Source organism: Marmota flaviventris, chromosome 9 (genome assembly GCF_047511675.1).
Source record: "Marmota flaviventris isolate mMarFla1 chromosome 9, mMarFla1.hap1, whole genome shotgun sequence".
NCBI classification, from domain to species: Eukaryota; Metazoa; Chordata; class Mammalia; order Rodentia; family Sciuridae; genus Marmota; species Marmota flaviventris.
This window is the reverse complement of record NC_092506.1, coordinates 103,360,127-103,378,133: the sequence shown is the minus strand read 5'-3', so window position 1 is coordinate 103,378,133 and position 18,007 is coordinate 103,360,127. Positions and strand designations below refer to the sequence as shown.

The 18,007-nt window shown below is 51.8% G+C and overlaps 2 protein-coding genes across 7 annotated transcripts in view; one reads left to right on the top strand and one right to left on the bottom strand.

The window, feature by feature from the left end:
* Bcl9l (BCL9 like) overlaps nucleotides 1-3,469 on the top strand; it is a 29,220-nt gene extending 25,751 nt beyond the window's left edge. For all 6 annotated transcript variants that reach the window (XM_027930506.3, XM_027930508.3, XM_034635825.2 and 3 more), the window contains one exon: nucleotides 101-3,469. In XM_027930506.3, the coding sequence (XP_027786307.2) occupies nucleotides 101-1,194 (1,094 nt within the window). In that variant the 3' untranslated portion in view covers nucleotides 1,195-3,469. The remainder of the gene's footprint in view (nucleotides 1-100) is intronic.
* On the bottom strand, nucleotides 3,338-16,590 carry Cxcr5 (C-X-C motif chemokine receptor 5). Its single transcript, XM_027930509.3, has 2 exons — nucleotides 16,443-16,590; nucleotides 3,338-5,954 (listed from the first exon to the last, which is right to left on the bottom strand). Exons 1-2 carry the CDS (start codon nucleotides 16,497-16,499, stop codon nucleotides 4,887-4,889), a joined length of 1,125 nt encoding a protein of 374 aa, XP_027786310.1. The 5' UTR covers nucleotides 16,500-16,590; the 3' UTR covers nucleotides 3,338-4,886.
* Between the last annotated feature and the right edge of the window lie 1,417 nt (nucleotides 16,591-18,007).

The window sequence follows — 18,007 nt, the reverse complement described above, 5'->3', positions numbered from 1 at the left end:
AGCTGGTCAGTGGTAAAAGGTGGGGAGTGGGGAGAAGGACTGGTTCTGTCTCCCCCAGCTGGTGCACACAGTTCTGACCTCCTTGTCCTCTTTCTTATAGGTATCAGCAACAACCAGCCCAACCAGATGCACCTGAACTCTGCTGCTGCCCAGAGCCCCATGGGCATGAACCTGGCAGGCCAGCAGCCCCTGTCCCATGAGCCCCCACCTACCATGTTGCCCTCTCCCACCCCTCTGGGCTCCAACATTCCACTGCACCCCAATGCACAGGGGACAGGAGGGCCTCCCCAAAACTCAATGATGATGGCTCCAGGGGGCCCAGACTCCCTGAATGCCCCCTGTGGCCCTGTGCCCAGCTCCTCCCAAATGATGCCCTTCCCCCCTCGGCTGCAGCAGCCCCATGGTGCCATGGCCCCTGCTGGGGGTGGGGGCGGGGGACCTGGCCTGCAGCAGCACTACCCTTCAGGCATGCCCCTGCCTCCGGAGGACCTGCCCACCCAGCCGCCGGGCCCCATGCCCCCCCAACAGCATCTAATGGGCAAAGGCATGGCTGGGCGCATGGGAGACGCATACCCACCAGGGGTGCTCCCTGGGGTGGCATCAGTGCTGAACGACCCTGAGCTGAGCGAGGTGATCCGGCCCACCCCGACGGGGATCCCCGAGTTCGACTTGTCAAGGATCATCCCCTCTGAGAAGCCAAGCAGCACCCTCCAGTACTTCCCTAAGAGTGAGAACCAGCCCCCCAAGGCCCAGCCCCCCAATCTGCATCTCATGAACCTGCAGAACATGATGGCGGAACAGACCCCGTCTCGGCCCCCCAACCTCCCGGGCCAGCAGGGCGTCCAACGGGGGCTCAACATGTCCATGTGCCACCCTGGACAGATGTCCTTGCTGGGAAGGACAGGTGTGCCCCCACAGCAGGGCATGGTGCCCCACGGCCTGCACCAGGGGGTCATGTCCCCACCACAAGGCCTCATGACCCAGCAGAATTTCATGCTGATGAAGCAACGAGGTGTGGGGGGCGAGGTCTATAGCCAGCCCCCCCATATGCTCTCCCCACAGGGCTCCCTCATGGGCCCCCCTCCCCAGCAGAACCTCATGGTGTCCCACCCCCTGCGGCAGCGCAGTGTGTCTCTGGACAGCCAGATGGGCTACCTCCCAGCGCCGGGCAGCATGGCCAACCTGCCCTTCTAGTCATCCCCTTGGGGGCTGAAGCTGGGCAATATTGCAAATATGCTAACCTTAAAAAAGTTTCTTCCCTCCAGTGTTGGGATGGCCTGGGTCCAGGGTTGGGGTGGAGGGGTGGGAAGGGGCTTGTGTGGGGAGTGGCATTTGTGGAAACCAGATGTGCTGGCAGCTTAGGGGGAAGTGGCAGAGTGGGGTGGGGGGTTTGGGATTGGGGTTTGTTCCGTTTCTGCCTCCAGGACTGCCCCTCCCTTCCCTCCGATTCCTATGGAACCTCTATTTTCCCTCTTTCTCTGCACCACCCCCACTTTCAACTATGCTTTGGGTCCTTGGGGGAGAGGTGAAGGAGAGGAAGGGTCTCCCCTTTTTGTCCCTTTGTGCCGCTTTCTCCTCATTGCCCAAGCTCCACTTCTCTCCTCTCGGTTTCTCTGCTCCTCCCGGTTTTCCTTCTGTCTTTTCCTGCCTCATTTCCTTTCCCTGCTGACGTGGCTGACCCCTTCTCCCAACCCCCTCTGCAGGCGGCTGGCCAGGTGGGCAGGTGCCAGCCGGAGCTGTAAATAGAGCGCTGCGCTTTTGTGCTGGTTTGTGCGTGTGCTGTATTTCTGTGTTTTGATAGAAGTCACACAAAAAAAAAAAAAAACAAAGGATAAAAGAAACCCTTTCCCCTTCTTCAAATGATTGCCCCCTCCATTCCCCTGGACCCAGGGACATGCAGTCCTACACACCCACCCCACTGTTTGCAGTGTCTCTGGGTCCATAAAGGATACCATTTCTGTCCCCTCTCCAAATAGTAAGACAACAAGATGCCCACACCTAAACTGAGGTCACACCACCGAGGCTTCCACCTGGTGAGTCCTAGCAGGGCTGAGACCCCAGGGTGGCAGCCTGTCCGCTGCTGAGTCATTCAGGGAGAAACGTGTGCACATGTTTTCCCACACCAGTGACATGGCCCCCGGCTTCCTGCTGTGGATGTCTGGGTGCCCCTGCTGCTACATCTTAGCCAGAACTTGAAGTCCTTTATCCCTAGTCTGGGATGAAGAAAAGGAAGAAGGGGCAGTATCTGGTGGCCCCCGTGAGTGGAGCCACAGATGAGGTGGTATGATGCCACTGGAACCCATGGCTGCAGTAGCCCTGGGCTAGGTAACCCAGAGTGGGGGGGGCCCTGACTCTTCCAGAGGCCGCCACCTACTTCTTACCAAAGAAGGAAGGAACAGGGTTTGGCTGAGTCAGTCTGCTCCCCTCCAGCCTCCACCCCCTGAGGATGGAATGGGGGAAGTATTGGAGGGGGCTGGGGAGCATCCTGCCGCCTTGACTCCGCCTGCCCACTTGCTGGCAAGGTTCTTCTGCCCAGGCTCAGGGCTATGGACCAGATCTGTCTATGCCACCCAGGCGCAGCCACTGCCTCCCAACCCCCTCTGCTCTTTCCCAGAAGAGCTCCTTACCCGCCACTAGTCAGAGCTGAAGCCATACATGACTGGGTGTTTAGCCCCCCTTGGTCCCAGGAGTAAAAAAACTTCTCCTTTTCTCACTTCCTTTCCTGCCTTGTGAGGTGGCAGGGCAGTTCCCTGGCTGAGGCAGTTTATGCCCTGCCTCCAGGGCCAAGGGTCATTCTAGACAGGGTGTCTTCTACCAGGTCCCAGTCCTTAGCCTTCCTGACCTGCAGGCCTGGCCTCACCTTGGCAGCTGTAACACAAAGGGAATTCACGCCCACTTCTCCCAGTCTGGTGCTGTCCTCTAGGTCCACCATCAGCCAGGTCAAGCGCCACTTCCTTCTCCAGGGCTGGCTGCAGGCTCCTGACTCCCTTAGCACCTCCCAGGGGCCATGGCCAGGCCCTCTGCATTGGGTAGGGGGGCACCTGTCCTCCATCTGCCCACCCTCCCTCCACCTGGGCCCTATGCCCTGGAGCCCCCACCCCTGTCCCAAGACTGCCCAAACTATCCTCCTTTAAGTGTTTCCTGCTCTGAGGAGAGGGCTCAGACCACAAAGGGCCCAGGGCCCTCCAGGTCCCCTCTTCTCTCACCTCCGCCACTAGCTTCCTAAGGTGAACTCCACAGGTCAGCCTTCTTCCCTCCATCCATGGCCATACCCCCAGCCATTTTGTACCATTATATAAATATATATATATATAAATATAAATATATAAATACAATATGTGAAGACATCTTCTTGGTTTTTATTTTGAAACAATTTTTAGGCTTGTTCTGGGGGTCTCTGTGCTGCCTGTACTGTATTGACCTGTTTTATAGGTGCCTTTTTATTAAAAAGAGAAAATTCAGAATCCAACCTTTTGCCTTTTTGCTTCTGTGTCTGGCTCCTCCACTGCCCAGCTTGCTCTTGGATGCTGGGAGAAAAGGGGGGATGCCAGGGCTTCCCCTTCATTCTGTGGTAAGGGCACAGTCCCCCAGGCCATACTTCTGATTTCCAATGGAGGCCTCCAGTGGTCCTGACTGATTTTAGTGGAACTGGGCTATCCAGAGGGTCCCCAGCAAATGCAGGAGTCCCTGATCCTCTACCCCAGATAGAGGCTGAGAGGGAGAGTCCAGAGTGAGCGAGGAGTAGCTTCCTCTGGTTCCATCTGACTAGTATCCTCTGAGGGGCTGGGCATGGCTTCCTGGGGCTTGGGGACTTCCCTGCCCAGGTCTGCTTCTCACACTGCCCTGCCTAAGGTGACACCATGGAGTAGGGGGTGCTGGATGAGATGACTCCAGAGGACCTTTCCAGGGGGCCTCTGTCTCCACTCTTACTCATGGCTAAGGGTCCCCTCTGCTGTGGCCAGGACCCTCTGCTCTAATTTCCATGGCCCCATTGATTGTGAGGAGGGTGGCAAGGAAAGAACGAGTCTGCCTCCTTCCATCAGTGCCCCAGAGTTCACCAGGACCCTGGATCCTGCCTCCCCTGGCCCCATCTGGGAGCTCTCCACCCACCTCTGTCTGGCCCCGGGGCAGATAAGACAGCTGGCTTTGATTGTCCCTCTCTGGGGGCTTCGGTGGGAGTTTTTCCTTTCTTCCACCAGTCTCCTTTTCTGCTGGCTTGCCTTCTGCTGTTCCTTAGGACACTGGCTAGCTTCCTACTTGGAGTCTGTCCTCTGTAATCCAGGACCCCTTGGCATGGGGCCAACCCATTGCTGTTTTGGTCACTGTCCGTGATCTAAAGAAGATCAGTCCAAGCTTCCTGCTTGGTCAAGACAGCTGCAGAGTTGATCTGGCAGAATGTCCGAATTAAGGAACTAAGAATTGTTAAGGCCACACTCTGTCACTAGCTGGCCATCTCGGTTTTAATTTCTGCTCATCCCCAGTTCCAGCTTCTCCTGGCTCCATTTGGCATGGGGCATGGGAGGAGAGGTGGGTATCTGTGGCAGTCAGCAGCCCTTAAGAGGATGAGTGTATTCTGGGAGGGGATTGACTTTCCCTGTGGCCAGGGCTTTGGCCAGCTAGGGTGGGAGGTGTGTGGAGTCCTCTCAGCCCAGGGTGATGCAGATGGGTACAGAGACCTTTTGCTTTGCCTTTGATCTGCTTTCCCTTCCCTGGACTCCAGCCTAGCCTCAGGGCTGGTGGAAGAGTGACAGGGATGTCCTAGATAGAAGCTGCCTCCCTGCTGGGAGGTAGCCAGTGTAACACTCAGGACCCCGGATCCTGTTGGAAGGGACTCCACCGCCACTGCCTGCCCCGAAGAAAGCAGAAACAAAGGGGGGTGCTGGGACCTAGAAGGTGGTGAGGGAGGTGGCATTCTCTGACTCAGACAGACTGCTCTTGCGCCAGCCAGGGAAGAGCTGGCACAGGGAAGCAGGGCCGGTGCAACCCAGCTTGGTCAGAAGTCGAGACAGGTCACTTCGAAACTTCACTCCAGCGAAAGTGTAGAGCATGGGGTTGAGGCAGCAGTGGGCCAGGCCCAGGAACTCGCATATGGTGATGGCCACCGGGAGAGAGCCATTCAGCTCACAGCTGTTGTCCACGGCCTTCAGTCTGGCCAGGGTGTCCAGGAAGATGACAACGTGGTAAGGTGACCAGCAGAGAAAGAAGATGCTTGTCACCAGGATGGCCACTCTGACTGCTTTCTGTCGCTGAGGGCGCCGCTGGGCCTGGCATAGTCTGTGTACCACCCCCACATAACACCAGCCCATTACCAGCATTGGCAGCAGAAAGCCCCCAACATGGTAGAGGAAGCGGGAGGTAAACCAGGCATTGGTTTCAGCTTGGTTCTCCTGAGGGAAGGTGCAACGTGGCAGGGAGTCATTGCTGTGGGGTTGGCTGACCTTGGCGAAGAGGATCTCCGGCAAAGCGAAGAGGAAGCCTGCCAGCCAGATGGTTGCACAGGTGATGTGGATGGAGAGGAGGCGGCGGTGACGGTAGGCGTGGACGGCATGAACAATAGCCAGGTAGCGGTCCACAGCGATGCAGGCTAGCAGCAGGCTGCTGCAGTAGAAATTGATCTTGTGCAGAGCAATCACAATTTTGCAGAGGGAGGTTCCCAGGACCCAGCCCACAGAGCCTTCAGCGATAGCAAAGGGCAGGATGAAGACTAGTAGGAGGTCAGCCACCGCCAGGTGGAACAGGAAGGTCTCGGTGGAGCTGCGCGTATGCCGGTGCCGCTCGAGGATCACCAGCACCAGGATGTTGCCCATCAGGCCCAGGAGGAAGATGAGGCTGTAGGCCACAGGCATGAACACAGCCTTGAAGGAAGTCAGTAGGGGCCCCTCAACTGTGGAGCAGAAGTGACTTTCCTGTAGGGGGGTCTCTGTGCTGTCATTGTAGTTGGCAAACTCCTTGTACTGCAAGGACAAGGAGACAGAAGGGTGAGAAACTGAAGACTCCATTTTTCCAGAGGAAGCCTAATGATGTGTAGATGTTTTCTATCCCTCCAGGAGGCTTTTGGCCTTATTCTCTCATATGTCCTGCTGATGAAATTCTAATTTTCTTTGGAGTATCCTTGAACAAATCACTTTGTCATTTCTGACTTCCTTTTTAAATTCTTATCTATCTATCTATCTATCTATCTATCTATCTATCTATCTATCTATCTACCTGTCTACCTACCTACCTACCTACCTACCTATGTATTTATTATGATGCTGGGGACGAAACCTAGGGCCTCATGCATGTTAGGCAAGCACTCTATCACAAAGTCACACCCCCCCGTCTACAATTTCTGTTATTCATCTGTAAAAGGGATTAATCCCTCACAGGTTGATGATGAGGATGAAAGGAGATATATGCTGTGGATATGCTTTGTAGACTCTAAGGGATTGTGTACCTGTGACTTATTTTTTATTTATGTGTCCTTAGGTATGGAAGGCTGCAGGCTGGGGGACTGGCATCAGGATTGCCATTTGGAGACTGGATCTAGTTGGGACAAGGAGATAACTGTTCCAATTCTGAACAGAATAGAGGGCACTGAAACTGGGGATCCCACTGGCAGGGAGGGAGAGTGGGTACTGATGTGATCTGCTGGTTTCTTCTTGATCTCTCCTCCTATTCCTGCCTGTCTTCATTATCATTGAAATTGTGGTAGCAACCTTCCATCTAGTTTAATCCACACAAGAAACTCAAGACATGCCATATGACTCTTATTTTACAGAGGAGTGTTGCTGAAGATCAGGTTTGTTTGAACTCATGCATATCTACCTCTGGAGCCAATGAGCAGCACCGCCTGGGCTTGCCTTGAAAGATGCCTGGTGGGGGCAGATGCCCATCCCTAGCAAACTCTCTAGGCGAGGTGAGCCCCGGAACAGAAAGCCCAGGGGCAGAAGGAAGTGAAGGAGGCATCAGACCAGGCCCAGGGGAGGGAGGGAGCCTGTTTTAACTGAAGGGGGTGTGCCCACTATGTCTCCGGAAGTTCCCTCCTCCCCATCCTCCTCCTCTCTCCATCAGCCCCCCCACCCCAGCACTCGGGTTGTTTACCAGCTAACCACAGAGGAAGACATGGTGCCTGTTTTCATACCTTTCACTCACAGCTGCCCCTGCACCTGCTCCTCCTCACCTCCCAGATCTGTTCTTCCCACCCTCCCCATCAACCCCCATCCCCGTGCAATGCAAAACCAATGATACCCAACTTTGTGTGTGTGTGTGTGTGTGTGGTATTGGAGATTGAATGCAGGGGTGCTCTACCATTGGGTTACATCCCCAGCCCTTTTACTTATTAATTTTACTTTGAAACAGGGTCTCCTTAAATTGCCAAGGCTGGCCTCAAATTTGTGATCCTCCTGCCTCAGCCTTCCAAATAGCTGGGATTGCAGTCATGAACCACCGTGCCTGGCATAATGCCCAACTTATGTGGGTTCTAAAGACAATTCTATAAATGATCAGCCCCAGGGAGGCAGAGATGGGTGGAGTACTCTGTCCCCTCTCTGGGTGGTCTCAGCCCCCTTTCACGGGGAAAGGGTCTTCCACAAACAGTGGGTCATTCACTGGCTGCCACAGGACTTTCTTGCCACACAGGAGCCCCAAAATGGTTCACACCCTCACTCCCAGTGGTGGGAGAGCCCATTCCCCACTTGGGTCTTTCCTTCTGGTCCCTGAAGAAGATGACTCCATGAGAAGGGGATGGGGAAAATACACAGTGATGCAATGGCGAAGCCATCTGCCACCCCCCCTAGCATTGCCCTCTTGTATCGCCTCAGTCCAGCCTTTCTTCACCCTATTGTTCGGGACTGCCATCTCTCCATGGGTCCCTTTCCTGCCAACTTCTCCACTTCTGTCCACTTCTTGCATGGAGGACAGGGTGAGTCTTCTAACACATAAATCCCAACTGAGTGGAACATGCCCATAGTCCAGCTACTCTGGAAGCTAAGGTGGGAGAATTACTTGAGCCCACGAATTTGAGACCAGCTTGAGCAACATAGTCTCAAAAGCAAAACAACAGCAAAGAAGCCCTCCACAAATCTCATCACATCAGTGTCCTGCTTAAAGTCCCTTCCTGGTTCCCTGCCACCTGTAAGCAGTGTTTGTTTCATTTTGTCTTTATCTATTTTTTTTTCAATTTCACATTTAATAGCAAGGCCATGATAAGAAAAAGGCTTTTTTTTTTTTTTTTTTTTTTTGGTGCTGGGGATTGAACCCAGGGCCTTGTGTATGCAAGGCAAGCACTCTACCATCTGAGCTATATCCCCATCCCAGAAAAAGGTACTTTTGTGATAAGGTTCATCAGGAGAAGAATGGAGTAAGTGGAACTCCTTGCATTCACAACAATGACAGTGTGTACTTGAAAGAAATGAGGCTTCTTGGCAGGGAAAGATGTTCAATATACATTGCTAAATTCAGAATCAGTTGCAGTCATTCCACACAACATGATTCTGTAGACTTAGCAAGTGCCCTTGATTATATTTAGAATGGTTCATTGGAGTCGAGGATCCAGGTTCTCCTTCTTGCTTTTGAACCAGAACTCTTCAACCTTTTTTTTTTTGGGGGGGGGTAGGGGGATACCAGGGATAGAACTCAGGGGCACTCAACTACTGAGCCACATCCCCATCCCTATTTTGTATTTTATTACAGGGTCTCATTGAGTTGATTAGCAGATTGCCATTGCTGAGGCTGGCTGTGAACTTGCAATCCTCCTGCCTCAACTTTCCAAGCTGCTGGGATTACAGGCTTGCATCAACACACCCAGCTGGAGCTCTTTACTCTTTATTTATTTATATTTTGGGGGGTGCTGGGGATTGAACCCAGGGCCTTGTGCATGTGAGGCAAGCACTCTACCAAGTGAGCTATATCCCTAGCTCTTGATCTGTTCACTCTTGACTGTGTGGTCAAAAACACAGTTTTTTTTTTTTTTTTTTTAAACTTTGTTTTGTTTATTTATTTATTTTTTAATGTGGTACTGCGGATCGAACCCAGCGCTTCACACATGTGAGGCAAGCGCTCTGCCACTGAGCCACAACTCCAACCCCCAACACATAGGTTTTTGTTTAAGGAAATTGTTCTATTTTCATTTGCAAGTCATGGACCTCTAGGGTGAGATCTAAACTCCTTTGAGGGCCTTTAAATGCCTCCAAAATGTATATCCCCCTGATCTGTCAAACCTTATCTTCCACATTACTGTGTTAAGCACTCTGTGTTCCAGGGAGCAACACCCCACCTGCTCCTTCCACCAAACTTTTGCTCAAACTCCTGCTTTGGCCCAGCAGGCCTGTCTCCTCAAGTTTGCCTACATAATTCCTGCCCTTCCTTCAAGATCCAACCTCCTACATACAGCCTTCCTAGCTCCTTCCACAAAATTACAGCCTTGCCTGGGGTCAACAGGACTTAGTCTGCTTTTATATTCTGCAGTTCTTGCCTCTTGCATCTATCTAGGGTTCTTTTTGCCTTCTTGGGAATTGTTTTCAAGAGTCGTTTAATATGACCCATTGGCCTCTTACTGCAATTGAGCAGGAGGTCAAGGGGAAACAGAGGTGAGCCGTCCCCCTGCTGAGCACAGGCTTCAGGCAGGGAGGGGAAATGCGGAGGTTGAGGCAGTTAGTGGGGCTGGACTCCACCTATCTGGGCAGTGGCTGAAGCCTGGCTGCCCCATAGTTCAGGGGAGGGCACAGGACCAGCCAGCCTATCTGGCCCACAGGCTCAACTTCTCACCTGCCCTTCAGAGTATCTAGGCTGATTGGTTATTGACTATTTAAAGTCAACACGTGGAACATCTCTCCAGGGACCCCATCTCCAGAGAACCCAAGTTTGTGGGAAGTGGTCTGTCTCTTTCTCCTTGACAATAGGTATTGGTTTTGCAAAGTGCCCAGAAAGAGGGGAAGATGGGAGGAAGCTGGTTTGAGGGGTACTGGAAGTTGGTAGTACATATCAGCCAGAGGTGTCAAACAGACATTTTGGGGGTTTGTGAGTGACATGTGTTAAAGCCACTTCTCATACACAGGAGTGTATTGCTCCCCCCCAAAAAAACAAAACAAAACAAAACAAAAAAACCCTTAGTAATGCAAGGTTGGCTCTGCCCCTGGTGGAAAGAGATGAGGAGTCAGGAATCCCGAATGCTGTGGGGCCTATACTGCTTACCAGAGCGCTCGTGACTTACAACAGAGGGAGCGCAGGGTGGGCAGCTGGATGACAAGCTCACTCACTTTTTGCCATAAGAAGCAGCAGAAACCCAAGGCCCTCATGCCCACTCTGATGGCAACAGACACCCTGTATGGACACAGACGGGGGCCCATTTGGGGCCATAGCAGCATGTGGCACCAACAGGCACCCACCAGACCACAACCAACACACAGACCAGGAACCCCTGCCCCAGAGAAGGCAAGAAAACATGATAACTGCAGTGAAGCTGGGCACAGAGCTGGGAATCTAGTTAGAAAATTGCCATGAGTACTGGGGCAGGATGGGGCTAGGGCAGCATCTGGCAGTAGGGTGGGGTAGGGAAGGTGGGGTGCAGAGATTCAAAGTACTTGGCCCAAGGTGGGGTCCACAAATGTTCCTCTTCTCCTTCCCTCCATGTAGGACCCAGGCCCCTCCCTGGCAATTAAGATCTCCAAACCCCATGTGACTTCTGTGAATGATGAGGCCACCTTAGTGCCCTGGGCTGGCCAGGATCTGCTGGCTCAGATTCTCTGTCAGCAGGTATTGCAGGGTGAGGCTGGTGGTCTAGGGCATTCCTCAGGGATCTACCCTGGACTCTCTCCTCCTTAGCACTCTCAGTCCTGCCTGGAATGGAGACAGGGCTGGGGGATACTTTAAACGATGCAGAGTTCTCCATGAGCTGGCACCACAGGCCCAAAGTAATCAGGTGGGATTACATGAGTGAAAATAGAAATGGGTGTGGTGGCAGAGGCCTTTAATCCCAGCAGCTCAGGAGGCTGAGGCAGGAGGATCGCAAGTTCAAAGTCAGGCTCAGTAATTTAGCGAGTTCCTAAACAATTTTGCAAGACTCTGTAAATGAAAATGGCTGATACTAGTGGGTTCAATCCCTGGTACCAAAACAAATAAAAACTCTAGTTTTTCTAAAAACAAACAAAACAGAAAAACCTAAGAAGAACCCCCCCCCCCAAAATAAATAAATAAATAAATAAATAAGAGGAGAGAGACAAAGCATCAACTGTCCAGGGAAAAGCGAGGGAAGAGCTGGTCACAACAGTTCGTGAGAAAAAAGACTTGGGAGTTTGTGGACTGAAAGCTTAAAATGAGTCACTAGAGTGATGTGGCTGACAGCAAGGTAACGTCATCTCTAGGTGAACAGAAGCCTCTGATCGCAAGCCTTTGGTTGGTCTGGACAAGGGATGAGGTAGTCACTTTGCTGAGGGGTTTAGAAGACTGTCCTGGAAGGGAGTTTTCAGGTTCCAGGGGTGTAGAGTCTGGGAAAGAGAACACTGGAGTCCATGAGAGCTGTCTTCAAGAATTAGAAAGAGCCCCCGTGGGCAAGAAGGCAGGGATGGACCCTGGTGTGAGCTTCCAAGGGGGCAGGTAGGAGGAATGGGCTGAAGTTACGGGGTGGAATTTCCGTCAAAGGAGGGATAACTTTCCAATGGCAAAATTGTCTAACACTGGGAAGGAGCCCTTGTGAGTGACAAATGTTTAAGTGAAAGTTCATGGGAAGAAATTCCTGCCTGCCCTGGGAAGGAGGAGACTGGATGTGGCCTTCAGCTGCCTAATGCGCCCAGCTCCTGTTCTGGGCTCCCGGCTCCCAGCTCGCAGCTCCCTGATCCCATTTTGATTCTCCCATCCCTTGCCCAGGACTAGTGGTTCTCAGCATGATCTTTCCCCCCTCAGTACCAGGAGTCTTTTCTCCCCCAGCCTGTCCTGCAACCAATGAATTTCCCAGCCCTGAGGAGGGGACAGGACTACCCACCAAGCACATGGCTCCCCCAGGCCCAACCTCAGGACTCCAAAGACTGAGTCACCTTGGGCTAGGGAGGCATCTACACACAGAAGCTGATGGGTCATAGCTGTGGCCATGAGGACCACACGTATCTCTGCGTGGACATCCCAGCAGTCAAGAGCTGGAAGTGGAGCAGCCAGGGCCTCTGTCGTTTCATCTTTCAGCCGTGTGAAGGCCCAGGGGTCTAGAGGAGTGAGATTGGGCTCCTGGTGTGAATGTAGGTTTGCACACTCTTCTTCCTGAAGGCCCACACTCTGAAGACCATCTGAAACTCTTGCGGGTCATTTGTTCCAGCTCCTCCTTTTCTCTCTACCTCTCTTTCAGGAGCAAGCAGTCAGACCCCTCTTTCATCTCTCTACCCAAGGGTTTTGGCCCTTAAGAGTGTGGCACTGCTCTGGCAGTGGTTTTGGGGGAGACTTTAAGCTACTTTCACCTCTGCATTGAATCTTTGGATTTAAAGGGATCCCCACTTTGCACCTCAATATCAGATTGCATTTTAGGGACTGCAAAGCACCTGCAGACATGTCTCCTAGCAAGTTCTTAAAACTATCTCCTGGGATAGTATTGATTTGAACTATTTCACCCCCCCATTCCTGAAAGAATACTAATTTTTGTGTTCTGATTCTCCATTTCAAATACATGGCTACTTTTTTCTTTCTTTTTTTTATGGACAAATACCTTTATTTTGTTGATTTATTTTTATGTGGTGCTGAGGATAGAACCCAGTGCCTCACAGGTGCAAGGCAAGCGCTCTACTGCTGAGCCACAATCTCAGCCCCACATGGCCACTTTGAAAAGCTATCCTGCCAAGAGTGGGGTCAGATCCAGTTTGTGACACCAAGGAAGGCAAGAGAAACTGACAGAATCTCTGTGGTCTGTGTGCCTAAACCTAGATTCCCCCCAATGCTGATCCCTTCCAGGATGGCCTCAGGCCTCTCCCTCATTTCTGACCCCTACAGCTACCCTGCAGTTGGGCCTTCCACTGGGTTCCTCTGGGACTTTTGAGCTGGTTGCTGTGGGGGGATCCTTCCCTGCCCCTAGGTAAAGCCCAGAAAAGCCTGAGCTGGTTTTGGTTCCTCTTCTTCTCACCTCTTGGGTGAAATGTGACAGTGCATGTGGACTGGATTTGTAGTCTGTGATGCTCTGGTCACACTGAGGTCATGGTTGGTGGTGATGGGGTCAGGTAAAACCAGGTTTGGGGGCTTAGACCAGCCTCCCCCTGCTCTATGGCAGTTGGCTGGTATGTAGGGCAGGGCTGGAGGTATAGTTCATGACCATCCCAGGTCCTGCCTCTACCCAGAGGTAGTGCTTTCTCCAATAAAGCTTCCTCTAGACAGGATCTTCTGTCTGTCTATCTAGACCTGTCTAGACCTACCTTCCCAACAAGGTGGTTCCCTGGCATGTCCACCCTGAGGTCCTGGCTCCTTCTTTCCAGTTCTTAGCCATCTAGATTTTTTTTCTGTTTGTATCCTTCATTTATGAAAATTAACAGCCCACCTGAGGAAAGCAGGCATTTCATTTTATTTTTTGCAGTACTGGAGATTAAACCCAAGAGCACTCTACCACTGAGCTGCATCCTAAGTCCTTTTCATTTTTTATTTTGAGATAGGGTTTCACTAAGTTGTGGAGGCTGGCCTCGAACTTGTGATCCTCGTGCCTCAACCTTCCAAATTGTTGGGATCACAGGCCTGCACCACTGTGCCTGGATGAAAGTAGGCAGTTTAAATGGTCAGAGTTGATCTTAGAATTCAAGAGCAGGAAGGGAACACAGGATGGCCAGTTTATGGACAAGAAACCCAGTTCCAACCCCAACACTGAAGTGTAGAACCAAATAATCTGGAAAAATGGACCAGTATTTAGTTTGGACAAAGGCAGGGAGGGGAGTAGGAAGCAAAAGGAATAGAAGAAGCTGGACGGATTCCAGAGGGAAATGTGAGCTAAGGATTCAACTGCACCATAAGTCAACAAATATTTTCTGGGGCCAGGTGTGGTGGCACATGCCTGTAATCCCAGCAGCTTGGGAGGCTGAGGCAGGAGGATCACAAGTTCAAAGCCAGCCTCAGCAACTTAGGAAGGTCCTAAGCAACTTAGCAAGACCTCATCTCAAAATCAAAAAGGGCCAGGGGTGTGGCTCAGTGGTTAAGTGCCCCTGGGTTCAATCCCTGGTACCAAAAAATATTTACTGCAGCAAGGGGTGGCTCAGTTGACTCAGTTGTTGTGGTTTAGTATACACAAGGCCCTGGGTTCCATCCTCAGTTCTATAAAAAAACACAAACTCAAAGCAACTGTTTAAGAAGGCACTCCGGCAGGACCCTTCTGCCTACTCTTCCAGCCCAGAGCCTCTGTGCTATGACGCTGCTAAGGACAGTCTACTGAGCAGTGCTGCTCAGGGCCCTACAGGGAGACTAGGCTGGAGGGGGACGGTCTGCATTCCCAAGGGGACAAGAGCCTCAGAGAGAGAGTATTCAGGAGGTAGGTGAAGAAGGGAGGGGGCACTGGTGGTGGCTGATTGAAGAAAGGCTCCAGAGCCTGCAGGGTTTCAGGACTCCTGGGCTCTTGGCTAGACCCTGATTGAGGGGTCCAGGCACATTCAGATGCCTGGATGAGGACCACCAGCTTAAGGTATAGCATGAAGCCAGTTGCCAGGTCTCTCTCCTTGGGATGGAGCTTTTCTACATGACATGGAACGTGCCCGGTTATCCCCCTGCCACCACCTGCCTCTAGTAGGTCACGCAGTGAAGTGAGGTGTGCAGTTAGGGGAAACTTTTGAGGTTTCTCAGAAGCCAGGAACGGCCAGATCTCCAGGTGGTTATTAAAACATCCAACTGGGTCAGGGCTTGTGGACAGCTTGAAGCTTCGGGTAGAGGACACCTGGCAGCCTATGAGGTGCGGCCAGTGGCCGGCCTGGGGCTGGGGCAGGAGCACATTACCTTGGAGGGCAGTGAGGTTGTAGGTTGATCTGGGGCACAGCCCAGACCTGTGGTTAGACTCAGGGCCGGCTGCGTTGGCGTGCCTCTGGGCAGTCACAGAGGGCCTGAGCTTAGAAGGAGCTCTCACTTGGCTCTGCTGTTGCAATCCTGAAATTACTAACACTTTTTCAACAAGGGGCCCTGCATTTTCATCTGGCATTGGACTTGAGAAGTCATCAGCAGGACCTGATTAATAGATGGATTAGTTACACATCTGTTTTAACCGGTTAGATCCCAGAGGCCAGACTTGGTGTAAAGAACCTTTCCCTTCGCTTCACTTCTGCCATGTCCCACTGACACTTCCCAGCCTGTGACCTGGGCAAGAAGAGAGGCAGCTTTTTCCAAGCAACTCTGGGATCACAGTGGGTAGAGTTATAAAAGGAGGGAACTGAACACCTGCTTAGGGTGAACTTAAGGTCAGGAGCCAGGGTCTGAATCCTTTATGACCTAGGCCAGAGTGCAGCTCAGAGTAAAGCCCTTTCACCAGGGATGGCCAAAGACCAAGACAAAGTTTCCAAGAAACCTTCTTAATCAGTCCTCTGCTGCCTGCATACCAGATCCCTCCTTGGGGGTCCTCCGGTCGAGCCACTTCCCACATTCATCCTTCAGGAGTTCAGTGACAACCAAGTCAACTGAACCATGATGCTTCATTGTAGAGACTCAAGCGTGCCAGACCCTTTTATTGTGTGTGGTACCGGGGACCATTTTTGTAGCCCACCTAAGAAACCCTTCCAAGAATACCTTACCTCTAGAGATTCCAGTTCTTTGCAGAAGGCTACAACATGCTCTATAAGACATTTATAGGATTCACACAGGGCTCTCTCCCCAACTCTGCAACCCCTGTTCCCCAACTCTGGCCCCGGGGATCCTCTCCCTTGCTACCATCTGGTCTCATGCTTCCTTGGGTCTAGAACATAATCATTGTCTCACAGATTCCAAAGGTTACTTTCTTCTTGGCTGGGCCATAAGCCATTTGAGGGCAAAGATTAAGTCTTCCACTTCTCCATCCAACATAGAATGTCATGCCCTGATGATATAATCATATAGCAAGAGATGAACAGCTCTACATTGATTGATTGATTGTGTAGCAGTGCCAGCCTCCCAACACAAGGACAACCTCCAAAGTGCTTTCCTGTGTAGTCCCTTCTTCCAGCCCAAAGAGGTGAGGGGAGGATTTGGTATTGAGAATGGAGAGGCAGAGTCCTGGGTCCCTGGTCATATAGCAAGTCAGGGGAAGCTGCCGGGCCTGGACCTGGGTCTTCCAACTCCTTCTAAAAGATGTCCATCAAGGGCAGCAAGTTTACTTATCCACTGGGACGGAAAATAAAACCTTAAAAGGCAAGAGCTGATGGACCCATCTAGATTCTGTAGATCTACAGTAGAAGGGGACTCCCAAGTTGTCCTCTCTCCCTTAGACTTTGGCATAGAATATTTAGAATTCCAAGTAGGGCCTGGGCAACAGAGAGAAGCCTGCCCCTACTCACCAGGTCTCCCAGGTTGTAGTTTGTGAAGTCCATGTCGAGGGCCAGGGGGTAGTTCATGGCTGCAGCTGTGCGTCACCACGCTGGTCACTGACTGATGCTGAGAGGCTCTGCGTCTGGTGCCTATGGAGAGGTGGCAGGCGTCAGCTGCAAATTTAAACAAATGACTCGCACGCAGTCTCCTGGGGCTGCCTACGGCCCGCTGCCTGCCTTACCACTCACCAATCATCTTTTTTTTTTTTTTTTTTTCCACTGGGTCTTTTCTGTTTTTTTGAATAAAAAGGGAAAATCCCCCACAGCACCAGTGCTCATCAAGCATTTCAACGTCTTTCCTGGCAACTGTAGTCTCAACTGGGGCTTGGGACTGGCGAGAAGGCTGTCTCTCGCTTCTGTCCCCGCACCTCTGAAGCGACTTGTGCCTTGTGTCAAAAACCACAGCTGACAAGGGAAACTCCCCAAGGAAAAGCAGTAGGAGAAGCGACCTTCCAACCACCTGTCCTCCAAGCCACCTCTAGACCCTTTTCACCTTTCTTACCACCATGGTGACCAACCATCTCTGCTTGCCCAGGACTGAAAGCCCCTGGTCCTGGGGAACCCCTGAGTCCTGGGCAAACCAGGGCCCTCAGTTAACCTACATACCACCATCCTTTTGCCCAGTCAGGGGCAAACACCCTTCTCTTGCCAGCTCAAGTTTGGAAGAGATAGATCAGGATTTTTCAAAGGGAACAACCCTAAAACAGTACTGGAAGGCAAAGATGAAATTACCAAAGGAAAGCACAGCTTCAACATAGTCACGGGGTCATTTTCTGATTCTCGAATAACCATGTTCTACCTATGGATGAACTTGGTTGGCATATAAATCATTAACATCATAGCCTACCTGGCTTGAGAGGACGTCAGAGTTCAATCCCTGGGTTTTCTTCAAGAGGACCCTGTGGCCCAGAGAGGGAGAGTAACTCACCCAGGATCCTGCAGCTAACCAGCGGCAGAGCTGAGACTGTAGTCCCAACTCGACATTCAGCACTTCTCTGCTCCACAGGCTGCTCTGAAAGGCTCCAGGAAACCCTGGCTTTGCCCTGCTGTGGGCCTGGGCCTCTTCTTCTGTGGAGCTCCTTTGTTGATATGGATCCATTTTCCCTCCAGGTCTCTTTTTTGTGGTTTTTCTTCCATGAGAGGGTCCTCACGTGTGGATGTGTTGGTCCACAATGGTGTAAAAATGATGTATGCTCCCAGAGGGACCTGCACAGGGTATACTGTTTCTTTGTGCCCCCTTATTATCACCCTCTTCCAGCCAAATCTCACTGAGATCCTACCTTTTCTAATGTCTTCTCTCACCCTCTCCTCCATGTTCATCATTCCCTTTTCTTGCTTACACTCCTTGTTTCTGGTCCCACCTCACCCCCAACACATGTGTCTTTTTCAGGTTTCGGTGGTGTAATTTTTAGCTTCTGTGCTGTCTGTGGGTTTTTCTCCTTCCCTTCTCCATTCACTCCCCTCAAATACTGCTTTACAAGCCAAGGGTGGTGGTGCATGCCTACAATTCCTGTGATTTGGCTGGCTGAGGCAGG